This window comes from Myxine glutinosa, chromosome 11 (genome assembly GCF_964187855.1).
Source record: "Myxine glutinosa chromosome 11, kmMyxGlut1.1, whole genome shotgun sequence".
NCBI lineage: Eukaryota > Metazoa > Chordata > Myxini > Myxiniformes > Myxinidae > Myxine > Myxine glutinosa.
The window spans coordinates 59,876,159-59,893,431 of NC_136271.1; the positions used below are offsets into that span (position 1 = coordinate 59,876,159).

At 50.7% G+C, this 17,273-nt stretch overlaps 1 protein-coding gene across 1 annotated transcript in view; it reads left to right on the forward strand.

Moving 5' to 3' along the window:
• The window catches only part of LOC137436708 (ephrin type-A receptor 5-like), a 386,742-nt gene that overhangs the window by 264,883 nt on the left and 104,586 nt on the right, over window positions 1-17,273 (forward strand). Inside the window, exons 6-7 of the mRNA XM_068130715.2 lie at window positions 13,204-13,328; window positions 15,187-15,346. Coding sequence (XP_067986816.2) covers window positions 13,204-13,328; window positions 15,187-15,346 — 285 coding nt within the window. The remainder of the gene's footprint in view (window positions 1-13,203; window positions 13,329-15,186; window positions 15,347-17,273) is intronic.

Sequence of the window (17,273 nt, forward strand, 5' to 3'; positions counted from 1 at the left end):
AACAAGATCGGTAAATGCATATCCGAGAAATGGTTGAGGACGTGTCCAACATCAGGTTTTTACAACTGAAATGGCCGCCAGTCGGCCATCTTTGATTGTATCGTGAAATAAAATGATGTGCCTATTTATACCGTCATGTATTGTCGTTGTGTGAAGTATGAACAAAATCAGTCCATCCATCCCCAAGATATGGTTGCGGACGGACGGACCAACCAACGGACGGACGGATGGACTGATGTACGAGACCCAATCCATAAGCCCCCATTTTGACTAAGTCCAATAGGTGCTAATAAAGTAGATCATATTTTACAGAAAACATAATGACCTTTGACTAGTTTTGACCATATTTTACTCAAATATACTACACATAAGCTGTGCAAATTTCAATATGGCATGTTGAAAAATTTTTGAGGTTTTTTTTTGTGTGCATTGTTTTTTGTAACCATAATAGGATAATAACAAAAACCCTGCTGGCCGCTCCAGCAGGGAGCCGTTGCTCCTAGTTACTGTTAATATATATCATTGTTATGACCACAGATAGCGCACGGCGTAAACTGCATATCAATGGCATGATAAGAAAATAGTGCAATCGCATTTTCGTGAGATTAAACGAAAAATTTATGACTTGGACTATTCTTCCATACAAGAAACTGATCTATTCGTCATGTTTTCTCACATCCAAGAAAAGTTTTTGATGCATCAGTCCATTTAGCACGAACAGAATTATGGATTACAGTCAACATATATTATAATAGATACCGGTACCAACCAAGGTGTGTGTGTGTGTGTGTGTGTGTGTGTGTGTGTGTGTGTGTGTGTGTGTGTGTGTGTGTGTGTGTGTGTGTGTGTGTGTGTGTGCAGTAGGATTGATTGAATCATACTGAATAAGGCATAGTTCTCCATTCTTTTTTACTGTGAGAAAAAACATCTCATGTTTTTTGATGATGTAACCATCGGTTGTGCACAGGAGATAAATTTACCCAATTGAGAGAGCGTTTGGGGAATTTTATGGACGTCACAAATGGTTGATATTACCCCCATCGCAAGCAGTGGGAAAAAACAGCTCGGTGTTTTTTCACTACTAGGGAGATACCTGTGCTACGCACGGGTGGGAGGCCAGAAGCAAACAGGCAATGCAGATACGGCGAATGCTAAAGCATGAAACCAATAAATTCCACATTCCTGTCGCACCTTCAGTCGCACGTCAGACATGGTCAGCAAGTTCGTGAAGGACTTCCATGAAAAACGTACCCGTCCGCAAACAAACGGGTACGTTCACGTATAGAAACATCGATCGTGGGACCGTGGCGAATCTGCATATGGCGATCCGCGAAGTTCACGTTCAGAAAGTATAAACCATCACGGCATGTCGTCATTCACTTGAACTCGATATCTCCTTTTTAAATTCCAAACAACATAACTCCAATTAATCACAAAATAAACTTTTAACAACATTGTTAATGTTTCCTTCATTGTAACAACTTCCAAATGAACAGTTAAAAGGATTTTGGGCTGATAGCTGTTACGGCCTTGGCAAGATCGATGGAGACAGCGATCTGTTAGCGTATTCACCGCCCAAATAGTTATGTGGAATTCTCTCATGTTGAGATTAAATGTCGTTTGAACTTTGGCCGAGGTCATTATTTACTTTTAATGATGTTTATAGCCGGCGAAGCCGGTGTTGTGAATGAACGCGTACGTATTATGTTGAAAAGCCAGATTTTGCTGGATCCCTTGAGAATTTCGAAGCTTTGACGCACCAAATCGCTCCATGGAGGCCGCCTTCTTGCGGATGCGGAAGTGTGCATAAAAAATTGCGAAAAAGTTCAATAGGAGTTTGTTTCACCCGTATTTTTTTGATTCACCATATTATGCGCCTCTAATTTGTAATTAAAATACTTTAAGACCAACCTCGTTCCCCGGGCCCGCATGGGCCCTGGTTATCTTCAACGAAAATCGTCACCAAACACCGGAACCAATGAGATTCGAGCATTTGAAAACATATTTTTAAAAAGCTTATTGGTCATCAAATGACCAATCATCATATTGGTCAAAAAAGCTAAAAGGTCATCGCTGGCAAGTTCTGACCAGGGGCTAGCTCCACTTCTTTCCCATATCCGCTCACAGCACATATCAGCATCTTCATAACCAGCATAAACAAAATACAGGAGATGGCACATCCCATCGGTATCCTCACTTCCAACTTCTGCCACTGTTATGTAGGACTGTGTCCGTATGTCACAAACCACATCCAAAACTGATCATAATATGCCATCATAAAATCCCTTAATCTTTGAAAATATATTGTTACATGGAAGGGCATGGGGATCCTTAGCTCGACTGTGGTAAGTGTAATATTGTACTTGTGTTTCAAGCAGGTTAGATTGTCATGTAGCAGGGACCTGTCAGAGCAAGTCGTTCGTTACATGTAATGCTGAGGAGGCAGAATATGTAACTTATAGACAGGTTAGACATTAATTTTGTGGGCTTAAACACCTCATGTTTGGTGGCATGGCTAGTAGGTGAGAACTTCCCATGAGATAGGCGCACGTGTGTGGAAGGTCATCACGATCTGTCTGCCAGTGTCTTTCAGCCATGACAGCATAATGTGTTGTGGAGCCAGAAGTGCCATCGTGCATTTATGTTTACTAGTACACCCGCTCACTAAGGGAGGGACAGGAAGAGTCATTCCTCTTTGGGGTATATAGATTATAGTCGATCTATGGTCGGGTCTCAAGAACATTAGGTGTGTGTTCATTTACCAAGTTTCTTGTGGAGAGATCTGGTTTAAGCATTCGAGCAAGCGTTCCATTCAAAACCGTTAAGGAACGGCTGGCTTGGCAAGTGCTAGCTAACTGTTTGGTAAATGAGCACAACCCGGGCTTCCTCCCTTTCAGTTTCGTGTTTAACAGCAGGAGCGAGTTTCAAAAGTTTGCTACGAAAAACGGCATGTTAGCGCCAGGAAGGGCCATGTTATTAATCCAACCCTTGTGGGGTATATGGAGTACAGTAGATCTTCGCTCAGTTCTGTAAGTAAAACTTACCTCAAGGATGTCGGGATTCCTCCAAATTTCTTTGTTTAGTGTTATAAACAGCATTAGCGACTGTTAAAAAAGCTAATTATGCGTGTTTTTGGTTTATTAAAGCGCGGCGTTACGCGCGCTGCTTGTGAGCAAGGAGGAAGCGGACAAGCGGTAACATATAAACGTCTTTATTGCAAGACTACACTGTAACACTGAACTTCTCCGGGCTGGTCGCCCGGGGTATATCATGAGGCCACGCCTACCCCTCGGGCGTGGCCACCGCCCACTTGGTGCGTGGAATGATGTCACCACGCCAGTGGGCTTTTGTGTCCGCCACACGCGCCCCCCCAGAATTCCCGCGCACCTGGAGGGCCAGTTTGCGGGGCAGACGAATGACCCGGCCGAAGCGCCCCCTGGCGATCGGCGGCGTCCGGGGTGCAGGGATACCAGGTGGGATGCCCCTGGCTGCCCCTGGGATGGGTGCAGGACCGGGGGGCGCCGTGGCGGCAGGGCTGGGCGGTGCCGGGGGTCCGCCCGCAGGAGGGCGGCCCCGACGTGGGGGTCGGGCCACTGGCGGTGGATGGTCCACATCGAGGTGGGCCGGCTTGAGGCGGTCTACCGAAACGCGGTCAGGAGTACCGCCGATGTCCAGGGTGAAGTGCTTCGCCCCGGTCTCCAGCACGCGGAAAGGCCCGTCGTACGGGGGCCGCAGTGGTGTCCGATGGGCATCGTGGCGGACGAAGACGTACTCCGCCGTGCGAAGCTCCGGGGCGACGTGCGTCGGTGGGTGCCCGTGGCATGCCGTTGGCACCGGGGCGAACCTCTGGGCGGTCTCTTGCAGAGCGGAGCGCTGCTGTGCCGCGGATCATGGTGCCGTGGAGTCGGGGAGGAACTCGCCCGGCACCCGCAGCGGTTGCCCGAAGACCAACTCCGCCGCGGATGCGCGCAGGTCCTCCTTGGGCGCCGTCCGGAGGCCCAGCAGGACCCAGGGGAGCCTGTCGACCCAGCCGCCGTCGCGGAGGGTGGCCCGGAGCGCGGCCTTCAATGAGCGGTGAAATCGCTCACACAGGCCGTTAGCCTGGGGGTGGTAGGCCGTGGTTCGGTGCAGCCGGACCCCGAGCCCCTGCGCAACCGCCCCCCAGAGCTCCGAGGTGAACTGGGGGCCGCGGTCGGATGAGATGTCTGAGGGGGCGCCGAACCGGGCGACCCAGGTGGCGATGAAAGCCTGCGCGACATCGGCCGCCGTTGTCGACGCCAAGGGCACGGCCTCCGGCCACCGGGTGGTGCGGTGCACCATGGTGAGGACGTGGGTGAAACCCCGCGAGGGGGGCAGAGGTCCCACCAGGGCCACGTGGACGTGGTCAAACCGGCGTTCCGGCACCGTGAACGGGGCCAACGGGGCCTGGGTGTGCCGGTGCACCTTGGCGCGCTGGCACGCGAGGCATGTCCTGGCCCAGCCGCGGACGGCCTTCCGGAGGCCATGCCAGACGAACTTGTCGGCGATCAGCCTTTGGGAGGCCCTCGCGCCCGGGTGGGACAGGCCGTGGATGGCGTCAAACACCTGGCGCTGCCAGCCCGCGGGCACAATGGGGCGAGGACGCCCGAGGGAGACGTCGCACAAGAGGGCCGCGCCCGCGCCGTCGAACGGCACCTCGGTGACGCGGAGGCCCGTGACGGCGGTCCGCAAGGCCTGGACGTCGGGGTCAGCGGCCTGGTCCGCTGCCATCCGGGCGTAGTCGATGCCGAGGTGGACTGCGTGGGCGACGGCCCGGGAAAGGCAATCCGCAACCGGGTTGTCCTTCCCCGCGACGTGCTGGATGTCCGTCGTGTACTCGGACACGGCCGAGAGGTGACGCTGCTGCCGGGCCGACCACGGCTCGGTGACCTTGCCCATCGCGAAGATCAGCGGCTTGTGGTCGACGAAGGCAGTGAACGCCCGGCCCTCGAGCAGATGGCGGAAGTGCCTGACCGCCAAGTGGAGTCCGAGCAACTCGCGGTCGAAGGTACTGTAACGGCGTTCGGGCGGGCGAAGCTGCCGGCTAAAGAACGCCAGCGGTTGCCAAGCTCCACGCACCCATTGCTCGTGCACCGCGCCCACCGCGTAGTCCGAGGCATCAGTGGTGAGGGCGATCGGTGCATCGGGCGCCGGGTGCGCGAGCATGGTGGCGTTAGCCAAGGCGAGCTTCGCGCCCGTGAACGCCGTGTCCATCTGCTCGGTCCAGGTAACGTCGCCTTTGCCCGGCTTACCTCGGAGAGCTTCGTGCAGGGGGCGCAGGAGCTGGGCGATACGGGGCAGGAACCGATGGTAAAAGTTCACCATGCCCAGGAACTCCTGCAGCCCTCTGATCGTGCGGGGGCGCGGAAACCCCTTCACCGCCTCCACCTTGGCCGGCAGGGGACGGCTCCGTGCCTGGTGACACGGTGCCACAGAAAATCGATTGTGGCGGCGCCGAACCGGCACTTTGCGGGGTTTACAATCAGGCCATGCTGGCCCAGGCGTTCGAAGAGCGTGCGGAGGTGGCGTAGGTGCTCTTCGCGGGACGCGCTGGCGACGAGGATATCGTCCAGGTAGACGTAGACAAAATCCAAGTCGCGCAGGACGCTGTCCATCAGTCGCTGGAACGCCTGAGCCGCATTCTTCAGACCGAAGGGCATGCGCAGGAACTCGAAGAGTCCGAATGGCGTGATGACCGCCGTCTTCGGGACATCCTCCGGCCTGACGGGGACCTGATGGTAGCCGCGTATGAGGTCCACCTTCGAGAAGAAGGACCTGCCCGCCAAACGGGCGGAAAAGTCCTGAATGTGGGGGACGGGGTAGCGGTCGGGAGTCGTGGCGTCATTGAGACGGCGATAGTCCCCGCATGGTCGCCATCCCCCGCCGGGCTTCGGCACGATGTGCAGCGGCGACGCCCAAGCGCTCTCTGAGCGCCGAACGATGCCGAGTCGCTCCAGGGTAGCGAACCCCGCTTTTGCCACCGCCAGCTTCGTCGGCTCGAGGCGGCGTGCCCGGGCGTAGACCGGTGGCCCGACGGTGGGGATGTGATGGGCCACTCCGTGCTTGACGGCCCCCGCCGAGAAGGTGGGCCGCGTGAGGGCCGGGAAGCCGGCGAGGAGGCGGGTGAATGCGTCCGCTGCCGGAAGCGTACAGACCAACGTGGCCGGAACCGAATCGTTCGGCAAGCCGCTTGGCAAGCCGCTCGTTGAGCTGGGCAACGCACATGCGAGCGAGCTGAACGTCTCGGCCTGGACAAGCCGTCTGCGCTTGACGTCGACCAGGAGCCCATTAGCGCACAGGAAGTCCGCGCCAAGCAGTGCCATGGGCACGTCGGCGGTGACGAACATCCATCGGAAAACCTGCCCTCCAAACCGCAGAGAGAGGCAGCGTTTTCCGTACGTACGGATGGGCGTCCCGTTCGCGGCAAGCAGCGCGGGGCCCCCACCCGCGGCGTGCTTGTCTGACGTGCCGGCGGGAATGACACTCACCTGTGCTCCCGTGTCGCACAGGTAACGGCGCCCGGAGAAGGTGTCCGTTATGAACAGCAGGCTGCTCGAACGGCCGGCGCTCATCGCCACAATTGAGCGCCGGCCCGGGCGTTTCCCGACCCGTTGAAGGAGCACGGCGGATGACACCGCCGAGCTTCGTGGCCGAACTTGGCGTGGAACCAGCACCAGGTGGTGGAGCTGGAGGAGCGCGGCTGGCTCCGCCAGGCCGGTGGAGTCGACGGGTTTCCCCGCGGTGGCGGTTTTCGCCGCGGCGGTGGGCGGGGCGTGGCGGCGTTCACGAGGTGCGTATCAGCATGCTGTTGAACCTCAGCGTGCTGTAGAAGATGAAGCTGTGGAACATCAGCGTCGAAGGCCGTGACGGCCACGCCAACGCTCGCCCGCGTGTCCGAAGCGGCGAAGTACTTGTCCGCCTCGGCCGCCAATGCTCGGGGTTCCGTTAGCCCGGTCCCGGCCAACGCGAGGCGAACCTGCGCTGGAAGTTGGCGACGGAAAAGCGCCCGGAATAGCGAACCGGGGGCTTCGTCGCCCAACAGTGACAGCATATGGTCCATTCGGACCGACGGGCGCGTCTCACCGAGCTCGGGGAGATCCAGGAGGCGATCGGCCCGTGCGTCGTCCGTGAGGCCGAACGTGGCTAGGAGTAGCCGCTTGAGTGCCTCGTACTTGTGGCCGTCCGGTGGGTGGCGAAGGACGGACACAACTCGAGCGGCCGTGCCGGGCCCGAGGGAGGCGACGACATGGCAGTAGCGCAGGTCGTCGTTGGTGAGGCGCCGAAGCTGAAATTGGGCTTCGGCTTGAACGAACCAGACTTCGGCCTGGGCCTCCCAAAATTCGGGAAGTTTGACGAAGGCGGCCATGGCGATGGCGTCGCGTGTGGAAGGATCGCTCCGGCAGATCCAACGTCGAGGGTCACCAGTAAAGCGCGGCGTTACGCGCGCTGCTTGTGAGCAAGGAGGAAGCGGACAAGCGGTAACATATAAACGTCTTTATTGCAAGACTACACTGTAACACTGAACTTCTCCGGGCTGGTCGCCCGGGGTATATCATGAGGCCACGCCTACCCCTCGGGCGTGGCCACCGCCCACTTGGTGCGTGGAATGATGTCACCACGCCAGTGGGCTTTTGTGTCCGCCACATTATAAATATCTCATCATGGCGTTTCCGTGGGAGCAAAGGCCCAATGGCCTCTACCAGAAATAAAAATATTATAAACGTTGACTCGACGTTTGTTCAAGGAGGAAAAACACCTTGGGGAGGTGGGATATTCATGGTATTAATATTGTTTTGTAATAACATTAATATAATGCTATTATCGTTAATTTTGTTATTCGAAGTGGCCTTGGAAAAACGCCATGATAAAGCTAACTTAATATGAATATACACCTCAACATGCAACCCCATTGATGGTAATGGTGGGGAAAACCCGCTCGGTGGAGAAAACCCCCTTGGGGAGGGGAAATGAATGCGCTGCAACCTTCATAGTGTAACCCTTCGTCATTCTGTCGTTTGATTGAGATTGGATAAGTAATAACAGAATGTATTGGGGTCAACATTCATCAGACGGACACCAAAAAGTTTAGGAGTCGCAGAAGGCGAGAGAACGAGGCCATTCGTAGGGTTCAAAGTTGGTTTATTCAAACAGCAAGATCCAGCACACTAAAAGCGAACGGAAGTCGGCACGCTTATATAAAGCCAAAAGCCCTCTTCGGAGGGCGTGGCTCCGGCAACCGCGCGTGCGTCACGTCCACACAACCAAAAGTCCAACAGGCCCGTGCGCGTGTATTATGCCCAAATAAGGTAATGGTTACCTGCACATAAGGTAACCGCCACATACGTCCCCCCAGAATGCACTCCACGGGCCTATGCGTAGGCTGAGGCGACCGAGGGGCTGGTCAAGTCCTCGGGGGAGGCTGCCGAGGTTCCTCGCGGGCCTCCCGAGGTTGCAGTTCGCGGGTGCAGTGCCGAGAAGGCTCGAGCAGCGCTCGGCCTCGGTGCACGCGAAAAGCGGTTGAGCCAACCGAGGGGCTGGTCAAGGCCTCGGGGGAGGCTGCCGAGGTTCCTCACGGGCCTCCCGAGGCTGCAGGGTAGGAGAAGTAGTTGCGGTTGTAGTTGTAGTTGCGTGAGGGTGACGAAGCGGCCGTGCCGCTAACGTCAGTGCGCGCGAAGGTGACGAAGCAGCCGTTCCGCCAACGTCAGTGCGCGCGAAGGTGACGAAGCAGCCGTGCCTTCGGAGGGTCTTGGAGCAGGCTCGCCCCTCTGGTCGTAGAGGAGGAGCCGAGCGCGGTGCGCGAACCTCATAGTCATGGCCGTCGTCGTTTCCAAAACTCCGGCATTTCGAAACCGCATTCGAAACTGCGCCCGAAGCCGTGCGGGAGAAGCCGGCGTCACCAGCTTAGGTGGCTTCCCTGGCTAGGGCGCGCTTGCCGTGTTCGTTTGCAGCCCCCGAATCCGTTCGGGGGCAGACGGGGGTCACCAGTTTAGGAGTCGCAGAAGGCGAGAGAACGAGGCCATTCGTAGGGTTCGAAGTTGGTTTATTCAAACAGCAAGATTCAGCACACTAAAAGCGAACGGAAGTCGGCACGCTTATATAAAGCCAAAAGCCCTCTTCGGAGGGCGTGGCTCCGGCAACCGCGCGTGCGTCACGTCCACACAACCAAAAGTCCAACAGGCCCGTGCACGTGTATTATGCCCAAATAAGGTAATGGTTAACTGCACATAAGGTAACCGCCACATGCGGTTACCTGCACATAAGGTAACCGCCACAATAAGCTATTTATAAACGTTGACTCGACGTTTGTTCAAGGAGCAAAAACACCTTGGGGAGGTGGGATATTAATGGTATTAATATTGTTTTGTAATAACATTAATATAATGCTATTATCGTTAATTTTGTTATTCGAAGTGGCCTTGGAAAAACGCCATGATAAAGCTAACTTAATATGAATATACACCTCAACATGCAACCCCATTGACGGTAATGGTGGGGAAAACCCGCTCGGTGGAGAAAACCCCCTTGGGGAGGGGGGGGGGTGGGAATGAATGCGCTGCAACCTTCATTGTGTAACCCTTCGTCATTCTGTCAAGTTTGATTGAGATTGGATAAGTAATAACAGAATGTATTGGGGTCAACATTCATCAGACAGACACCAAATGGCGTATTTTAGTATGATGATGATGATTTGAGCTGCCCCGTGGGGAGGAAGAGGTAGAGAATGTGAGACGAGACCTCATATGGAGGAGGGAGAGAACTTGTAAGAGACCTCGAGATGTAGACGAGGAAGAAGATGGGGCCTCGTGAATGAGAGAGAGATCAGGAAGCCTCGTGTGAAAGGAGCACATGAGAGCAAGTGTTCACAGAAGTTTTGTGAGGAGATGTATAGTGGTTCTCTCTGGAGTTTTGGCATCACCCTGTGTTTATAGAGGGCAAGGAGAGAGAATACAAAGGGCAGCACAAGAAGCCTCAATCTAAAAAAGACAAAGGGGATCACAAGGCTTGGTGGATGCTGATCGGCGCTGGTCTTCCTTGTGACTGAATTTCATCACGCTCTGTTTGGCTTTTGGAATGTTGGAAACTACTCTTCACTGCTCTCGTCTCGCACCTGGTTTCCAAAGTGGGCTGCATTGAGTCTGGCGTCCACCGTGCACATCATAGAAAAGGGAAGTCTCACCTGCATTATTAGTTTGTTGTATGAGTGTGATCTGTGGCACCTTGTAGGATAGGTTTTGTTTTATTTCTCATCATTGTACATACGTTTGAGTGTTTCCATTTTCCTCTTTGTGTCTTTTAGATTCGCTTGGTTTGTTCCATTTTTGTTTAGAGCACCTTCTTTACCCTCTTCCCTGTTTACTTTACAAAATAAATCCTTTAAAAGGTAAGAAAACAAGCTTGAGCCACCTGTCTGCCTTCCATGTGCGTTTGCCATCAATTTCAGTCCAACTGAATGAAACTTGGTGGATAGTAAAGTTATAATTCATTGAATGCAGTGTAATAAAAGACCGGTTGGGCTATCTCCCGAGACTAAAGGTCTCGGCGCTGAGGTTTCTGTCTTAACGGGAACTTGATGTGACAATATACTAGAATATAAGACCCGTCGCTTCGCTGATGGGAATACCACTTTTTGTGTAATTTAAAAAAAAAAAGATTTTGTTCAAGGAGGAAAAAAAATGATTAGGTGATGTGTAGAAAGATACCGGCCAAGCTACACATTCACGGAGCGAAGAAGGGGAGATTGTTAATGGAATATTTATCACAGCCTTTTTAGGATGCTGAATTGTGAATCCTGACTACAATTCACGGACCAGTGTTTGTTTGTGTTTTTGTCGTGCTACTCCTCCTACAGTTCTGGCCCGATTACATCCAGACCAGCTCCATAGGATCAGCATGACCCTATTTAATGTATAGGGGTGTTTTTATCTGCACCGGTGGCCGTGGGGTGGGGGTTAGGGGGAGTTACAAATTCTCCATGTAAATGTGTACTGTATAGTGCCCCCTCCATGTGGGAGATGGTATTCCAAGTCCCCACATTTACAGTCCAGCATTCCTGTCCCCACATTTTCCAGTGATGTGTTTTGAATTATAAAGAGCAGGTATGTTTTTGCTTCATGCACGTAACTGAGGTTTTTGGGGGGGGGGGGGGGGAGCAATTGAGGGAGCTGTCAGTTGCCTATACACCGCCGAAATAAAGTTATGTATCAAAAGAACATGGTGCATGCTAAGAACAAAATCGCATGTAGAGTGGGTACTCTGCTAATAATATGCAACATACTAAGAGGAAGATCAAAAGAAATATTATTTCTCGCTGCCCCCCCCCCCCCCCCCCCATCCCTGCCCCCTCTTTTCATTCTTTTGATCTAATGGTCTGGGGTACATGATTGGCACAGGCACACATAACAGGAAACAAACTCTGCATAGCTGTGATGGCTGATGTATGGAGCAAGAGCCATAAAGGATTCCTGGGAGATCCTGCTCTCCGTAAAGGGATAACCAGCGTCACAAATTGGAATTTGCAATTTTGCCACGTGTGCCCATGTACCCACACACGAACCTTCCTTTTTTGTGTCACAAACCTTACGCGGAGGTCCCTGAATCCTCAGTCATTGGTTTCATTGAAATCCGTTAATCCATTATCAAGTTACACCACGACAAACAAAGCACGTGCCCATCCATGGAGGCATAGCCGAACGCTCGACGTATTGTCGTATTGACGTCTCAGCGAAAAGCACGTGGCAGACAGAGGGTCGCACAAATGGAGAAATCTAGCTCCTTTAATATAACAGATTAAGTTATAGAGCCAATGTCCTTGTGTAAGTTTTGTATGTCCTCCCAAAATACTGGTCAACCAGGAGACGGGACCTGCATAGTCCAAAAAAAAAAGATTTCGAGAAAAACATTTTCATTATTCACATGGATGAATGCGCAGACAAAGCAAGCATAAACTATCCTTTGTGTGGCCTGGAAACAAGTCACAAGACAATACCGATTGGCTGTGCGATGGTAAGTGCATTGTAATTGGTTCCTTGCAAGTGATACCAATACACCCTTCCGGTACCTATTTTTCTGCAGTCTCTTGTGCATGTTTAAATGTTTGCATTTTTGTAATTACAAAAAGTTATTGTCAAATTATTTGAGACTAATTAGGAGGTTTGTTAGATTTTTTTTTTATCATCAAATGAGGAAGTCTGTAACGGTGCTGTAACTGAAAAAAAACCACATTGACTGTAGAATGAGGCTTCTGCTAACGCATCATGTGATGTCGGGCTCAAGTCCAATGGATAATGACATCCAATGATGTTACAACGGAATGAATCTCTCAAAAGGTCAACAACGTGTGTGAGCACCATCAGAAGGAATCGCTGCTGCAACCCTCATCCCCTGTAGAAGCCACTGGAGAGAATCCAAAGGGACACAGAAGGGTGCATTCTCTTAAATCCACACCCAATAACGTCCCAAACGTGCTCCATTGGATTTAAATCAGTATTCCTAGCTGAGCAGGGCAATGGTGTGATGACATCATTTCTGAAGAAGTCGGTAACTGCACGAGAACGGTGCGATCTGGTTGGTGGTTATCTCCATTTGTGGGTTTCAGAAGGTGGAACGGAGCCCTCGCAGGTCTCAAAGTATCCACCTTCGTGTGTGTGTGTGTGTGTGTGTGTGTGTGTGTGTGTGTGTGTGTGTGTGTGTGTGTGTGTGTGTGTGTGTGTGTGTGTATGTGTGTATGTGTGTGTGTGTGTGTGTGTGCAATATTTGTGTACATATGTAAAATATAAATAAATTCTAATCCCATCACCTTTAAGGCTGACGTTATGCCACCTTTCTAAACTCGTGCCCCCCCTATGACTACCCATGATTATCTGGCATTGCCATCCATGAATAATAAATACAATTTCCTTACGTGTCAAAGCAAATTCGATTTCCAAGCCAGGAAAAGCCTTCTTCTTCACTCATTGCTCAAGCTAATGCTGTTTCAAGTGGAGGAGTACAATAATTGATAAATGACTGACAACAGATTAAAGGCACTTATTCGTGAATTTCTATTGGGAGTTTCCCATGTTGAGAAATTCTGGGGCTCTGATATAAAGTGTAATTATAAACTAATGAGCAAATGATGCTTTAGCTGAATGAGATTTGATTTGTACGTTTTTGTGCCATCCTCACCTCCTCATCCCCACCCCACAGCTCCCTCGGAGATAACTGCCGTGCAGAAGGAGGGAGATTCTGGAGACAGCCTGACGCTGACGTGGTCACAGCCGACACAGCCAAACGGAGTTATTCTCGATTACGAGCTCTCGTGCTGTCTCAAAGTGAGCACCACTGAACCGCACGGAAAGCCGGTGGTGAATACGAGCTTCTGTGTGGCCTTTTCAAAACAGAGCACAGGTTTTGTGGATTTAATTCCCTACCAACCCCAAGTCCTCACCCTTCCCCTGCCAAATCGAAGGCGGCAATTCACACCGCACTCTAAGCCTTCAAACCCCCTCCCAACCGCCCACCACAACTCCTCAACACTTCCCCCACAGAAAGTCTACAACCCCTCACCCCCCAAAGCCCCAACCTCTCCCTCCCATCTCTATCTCACCTTTGCTCTACTCACCCACCCCCAACCTCAAGTCATCACCCTCCCCATCCCAACCTGAAGGCATCAATCCCCTCCCCACCTCAAGCCTTCAAACCCCCTCCCCAGCCCCCCCTTCCTCTCCCACACCACGACTCCTCAATCTCCCCCACCCCCACCAAAAGTCCCCAACCTCCCAAATCTCTCCAATCCTTGCTCTCTCCCCACCCCCTCCCAACTCCAAATCTGCCTTCTCCTCTTCACCCTTCTCCCGCTCATAAAAGCAAATGGCATTCCCACATCTAAACAGCGGAATATTTAACGCTTTCCCCTCCCCTATCATGCTATCACCGATTCCAAAGAAACCGCGATTGAAACAACTCCTACATGTCCTGTCACGGTCGTCTGTCCAACTCACAATCCCGTGAGACATGTCGAAATTACATGTGACCATGAGGATATCAATTGTGCTAATAAACGACGCGAAACCAATTAGCTTTTTCCTGATGCATATATAGTACTGTGTATATACATCGTCAATAGTAAATAATGATCTCGGCCAAAGACCTTAATAATGACATGGCATCGTTGCCAACATTGAGAGAAGAAAATGCGGTAGCATGGAAAGGATCTATGGTACGAGGGATTGAAGTGACCGAGGGAGTCTGGGACGTTGTGTCGCTGAGGTCGATCTTCACTAGGGCCATGATGCCTATCAGCCCCCATTTAACTGTCGCTTTGCTCGTTTTACAATGAAGGGAAAACTTAGAGGGATGGCATGGCGATTGTGAATATGACAGCTTCCAACATGGCGACCGTATATGATTTTTTTTTCCAAGTTGAAATTGTGTGTGGAGTCAGGGAACTGTTCAGCCAATGGGTGGAAGGGAATGCCAAGCACAGATGGATGGATGGACAAACAAGCGTCTTATGATATGGATAATGAATAATAATAATAGTAATTAGTAATACCACTTTCTGAAGATTGTTACTTAGCACACAGGTATGATCGAATATTATTGTGATCATTTTTGCCCAAACATGGCAGAATTATATAAAATGGATGATTGTTCAATTGAAGTTTGAATTGTATAAAATCTACGTCAAAGTTTAACAGTTTTTTTCTCATCAGCCAAATTCCTTAATCTACCAGGCCATGGACTTAATGATCCCTTCATATATACTACAGGGTGTCCCAGAAATCATTACGGAACATAAAAGAAGGAATTATATGATTTTATGTATGGAAATATGGTCAACCAATCACATGGTTGTTGAATTATTTCATTAGTTATTTAAATAATTATATTTGCTGTTATTAATTGTAATCTTTTTTCCGTAGTGAATTCTGTGATTGTTACATTTTGTGGCCGATCTGTAACTTCTTCCGCAAAAGGCAAATCTAGCTCTCCCAGGAGTCTTGACTTTGTACACAAAAAAAACATCGACGCAGCTAATGATATGCCTTGTGAATTGCCAACAATAAGGTGCGTGTGAACTGTAAACAAATTGTTTCCCGGTATTGACTTATGAACATCGATCCCCACTAATCTAGGCCATTTTTCATGGTGGCTAAAATATGAGATTAGCACCTGTCTTTGCTATAGGACCTGAGGGAGCACAACTGCACGTACCTCAAAGTAAAGTCACGGAGCGTCACAGTGAAGGGCCTCCGCCCAGGAGCTGTCTACTCTTTCCAGATCCGTGCCCGTACAGTTGCAGGTTACGGAGCTTACAGTGCCCGGGTCTACTTTTCCACCAGTCAATGTGAGTACATTCACCTGTTGTTCATTAGATATTTTGTGTATTTATAATACTAGCGAAGAACCTGTCCTTATGGATGGGATGACTTGTAATACACACTCCCACCATGAGTGGCACTATACCATCTATATTTACAAAGAGAGAATTGGGGGTCCTCAGCCCACAATGAACCCCTCACACTATTTTTTTTTTTGTACCAAAGTAAACCTTTTCATCCAATGAAAACTCTACCCATCCCCCATGCCCTCCTGCCTCCCCCGAGTACAGCCACTTGTTTTTAACTCATTCTGTCCAGGATTGCATACAAGTCAAATAAATAAACTGAATATAAACAGGATTGCATACAAGTCATATATACCCCTCTTCCTCCCCTCCCCCCTCCCCCTCCCCCCTCTTCTCTCCTCCCCCCCCCTCTTCTCCCCTCCCCCCTCCTCCCCCCTCCCCCCTCCTCCCCCCTCCCCCCTCCTCCCCCCTCCTCCCCCCTCCCCCCTCCTCCCCCCTCCCACCCTCCTCCCCCCTCTTCTCTCCTCCCCCCCCTCTTCTCCCCTCCCCCCTCTTCTCCCCTCCCCACCCTCTTCTCCCCTCCCCCCCTCCTCCCCCCCTCCTCCCCTCCCCCCCTCCTCCCCTCCCCCCCCGTTCCCCTCCCCTCCCCTTCCCCCTCCCGGCAATGCCGGGTACTTCTGCTAGTATATATATATATACTCAAGAAGTTAAAAATTATAATTAACTGGAGTGTTCAGATAACACCTTACCCCATGCAGTCTTGAGAAAAAGGATATGGGAAGAGTCTTTTCAACTCTTGCTTTGCGTTTCCAAACACGATCCATATTTCCTACGAGCCGCGATTATGTCTGAATCGCAATATTCCCCTGAGAATGGAACGCTGAGAGCGCGAAGAGAAAATTGAATTGATTGTGATGGTGTAATACTTTGTCCAATAACTGCTAAATGGCTGTTTTTTGAAAGTGCTGAGAATGTGATTTGTGTTCTGCAGTTTCCAATATATAATTAAATTGAAATTAAATAAAGATTTTAATGGATGTAAAAAAAATCAAAGCTTTACCGCTGTTGATGCAGCGTCTTTTACACCACCTTATTTAACACATTAAATTAGTTCATCATGTCTGTTGTTTGTGTCCTTTATGACATCCCTAAAAACAGTAAGTTTCTTGTTTTAATGATTTTCAATTTTGCTTGATTGTCAGGCTGGCAGGCTATAACAATTACCTTTTATCATTTGTGCACATGCGCACTCAGGACGAGATTCCGTACATTATGCCAAATTGAGATCCAAAGTAATGCCGAAATGTAGGTTCGTGTTCTTTGTAGCTGGGGTGGGGATAGAGGAAGGGGTATTGTGGAGGGTTGAATTCAACAAAGGAAATTGAGGAAAGAGATTGGGAGGAGAGAGGAGTTATGGAGGAAAGAAAAGGAAAACAAAACGGTTTATGGGGAGTTAGGGGGAAAGGGGGGAATAGAGAGTCATATATTCCACCCGATATGCATTTGTGCTTTCTTAATTTAATTAGTTCCTCATTATAGTATAATCCTCAGAAATGATATAGTTATTAAAAAAGAGGACTTAAGCCATATTGTTTGGGTTGTTGGTTGTTGTCTCCATAAGTGGGTTTCAGAAGGTGGAATGGAGCCCTCCCAGGTCTCAAAGTGAGTGAGTGAGTGTGTGTGTGTGTGTGTGTGTGTGTGTGTGTGTGTGTGTGTGTGTGCGTGTGTGCGCGTGCGTGTGTGCGCGTGCGTGTGTGCGCGTGCGTGTGCGCGCATGCATTTTAATCTCGAATAACTTGTAGGACAGCTGGATTCATGCCCACTTTGAAGAAAAACACTCAATAAGAAGCATGTCTCACCTGCAAATTACTACCTTTACTGTTTCTCATCAGGCCCATTCTCTCCAGAAATCAAATTCAAATGAGAC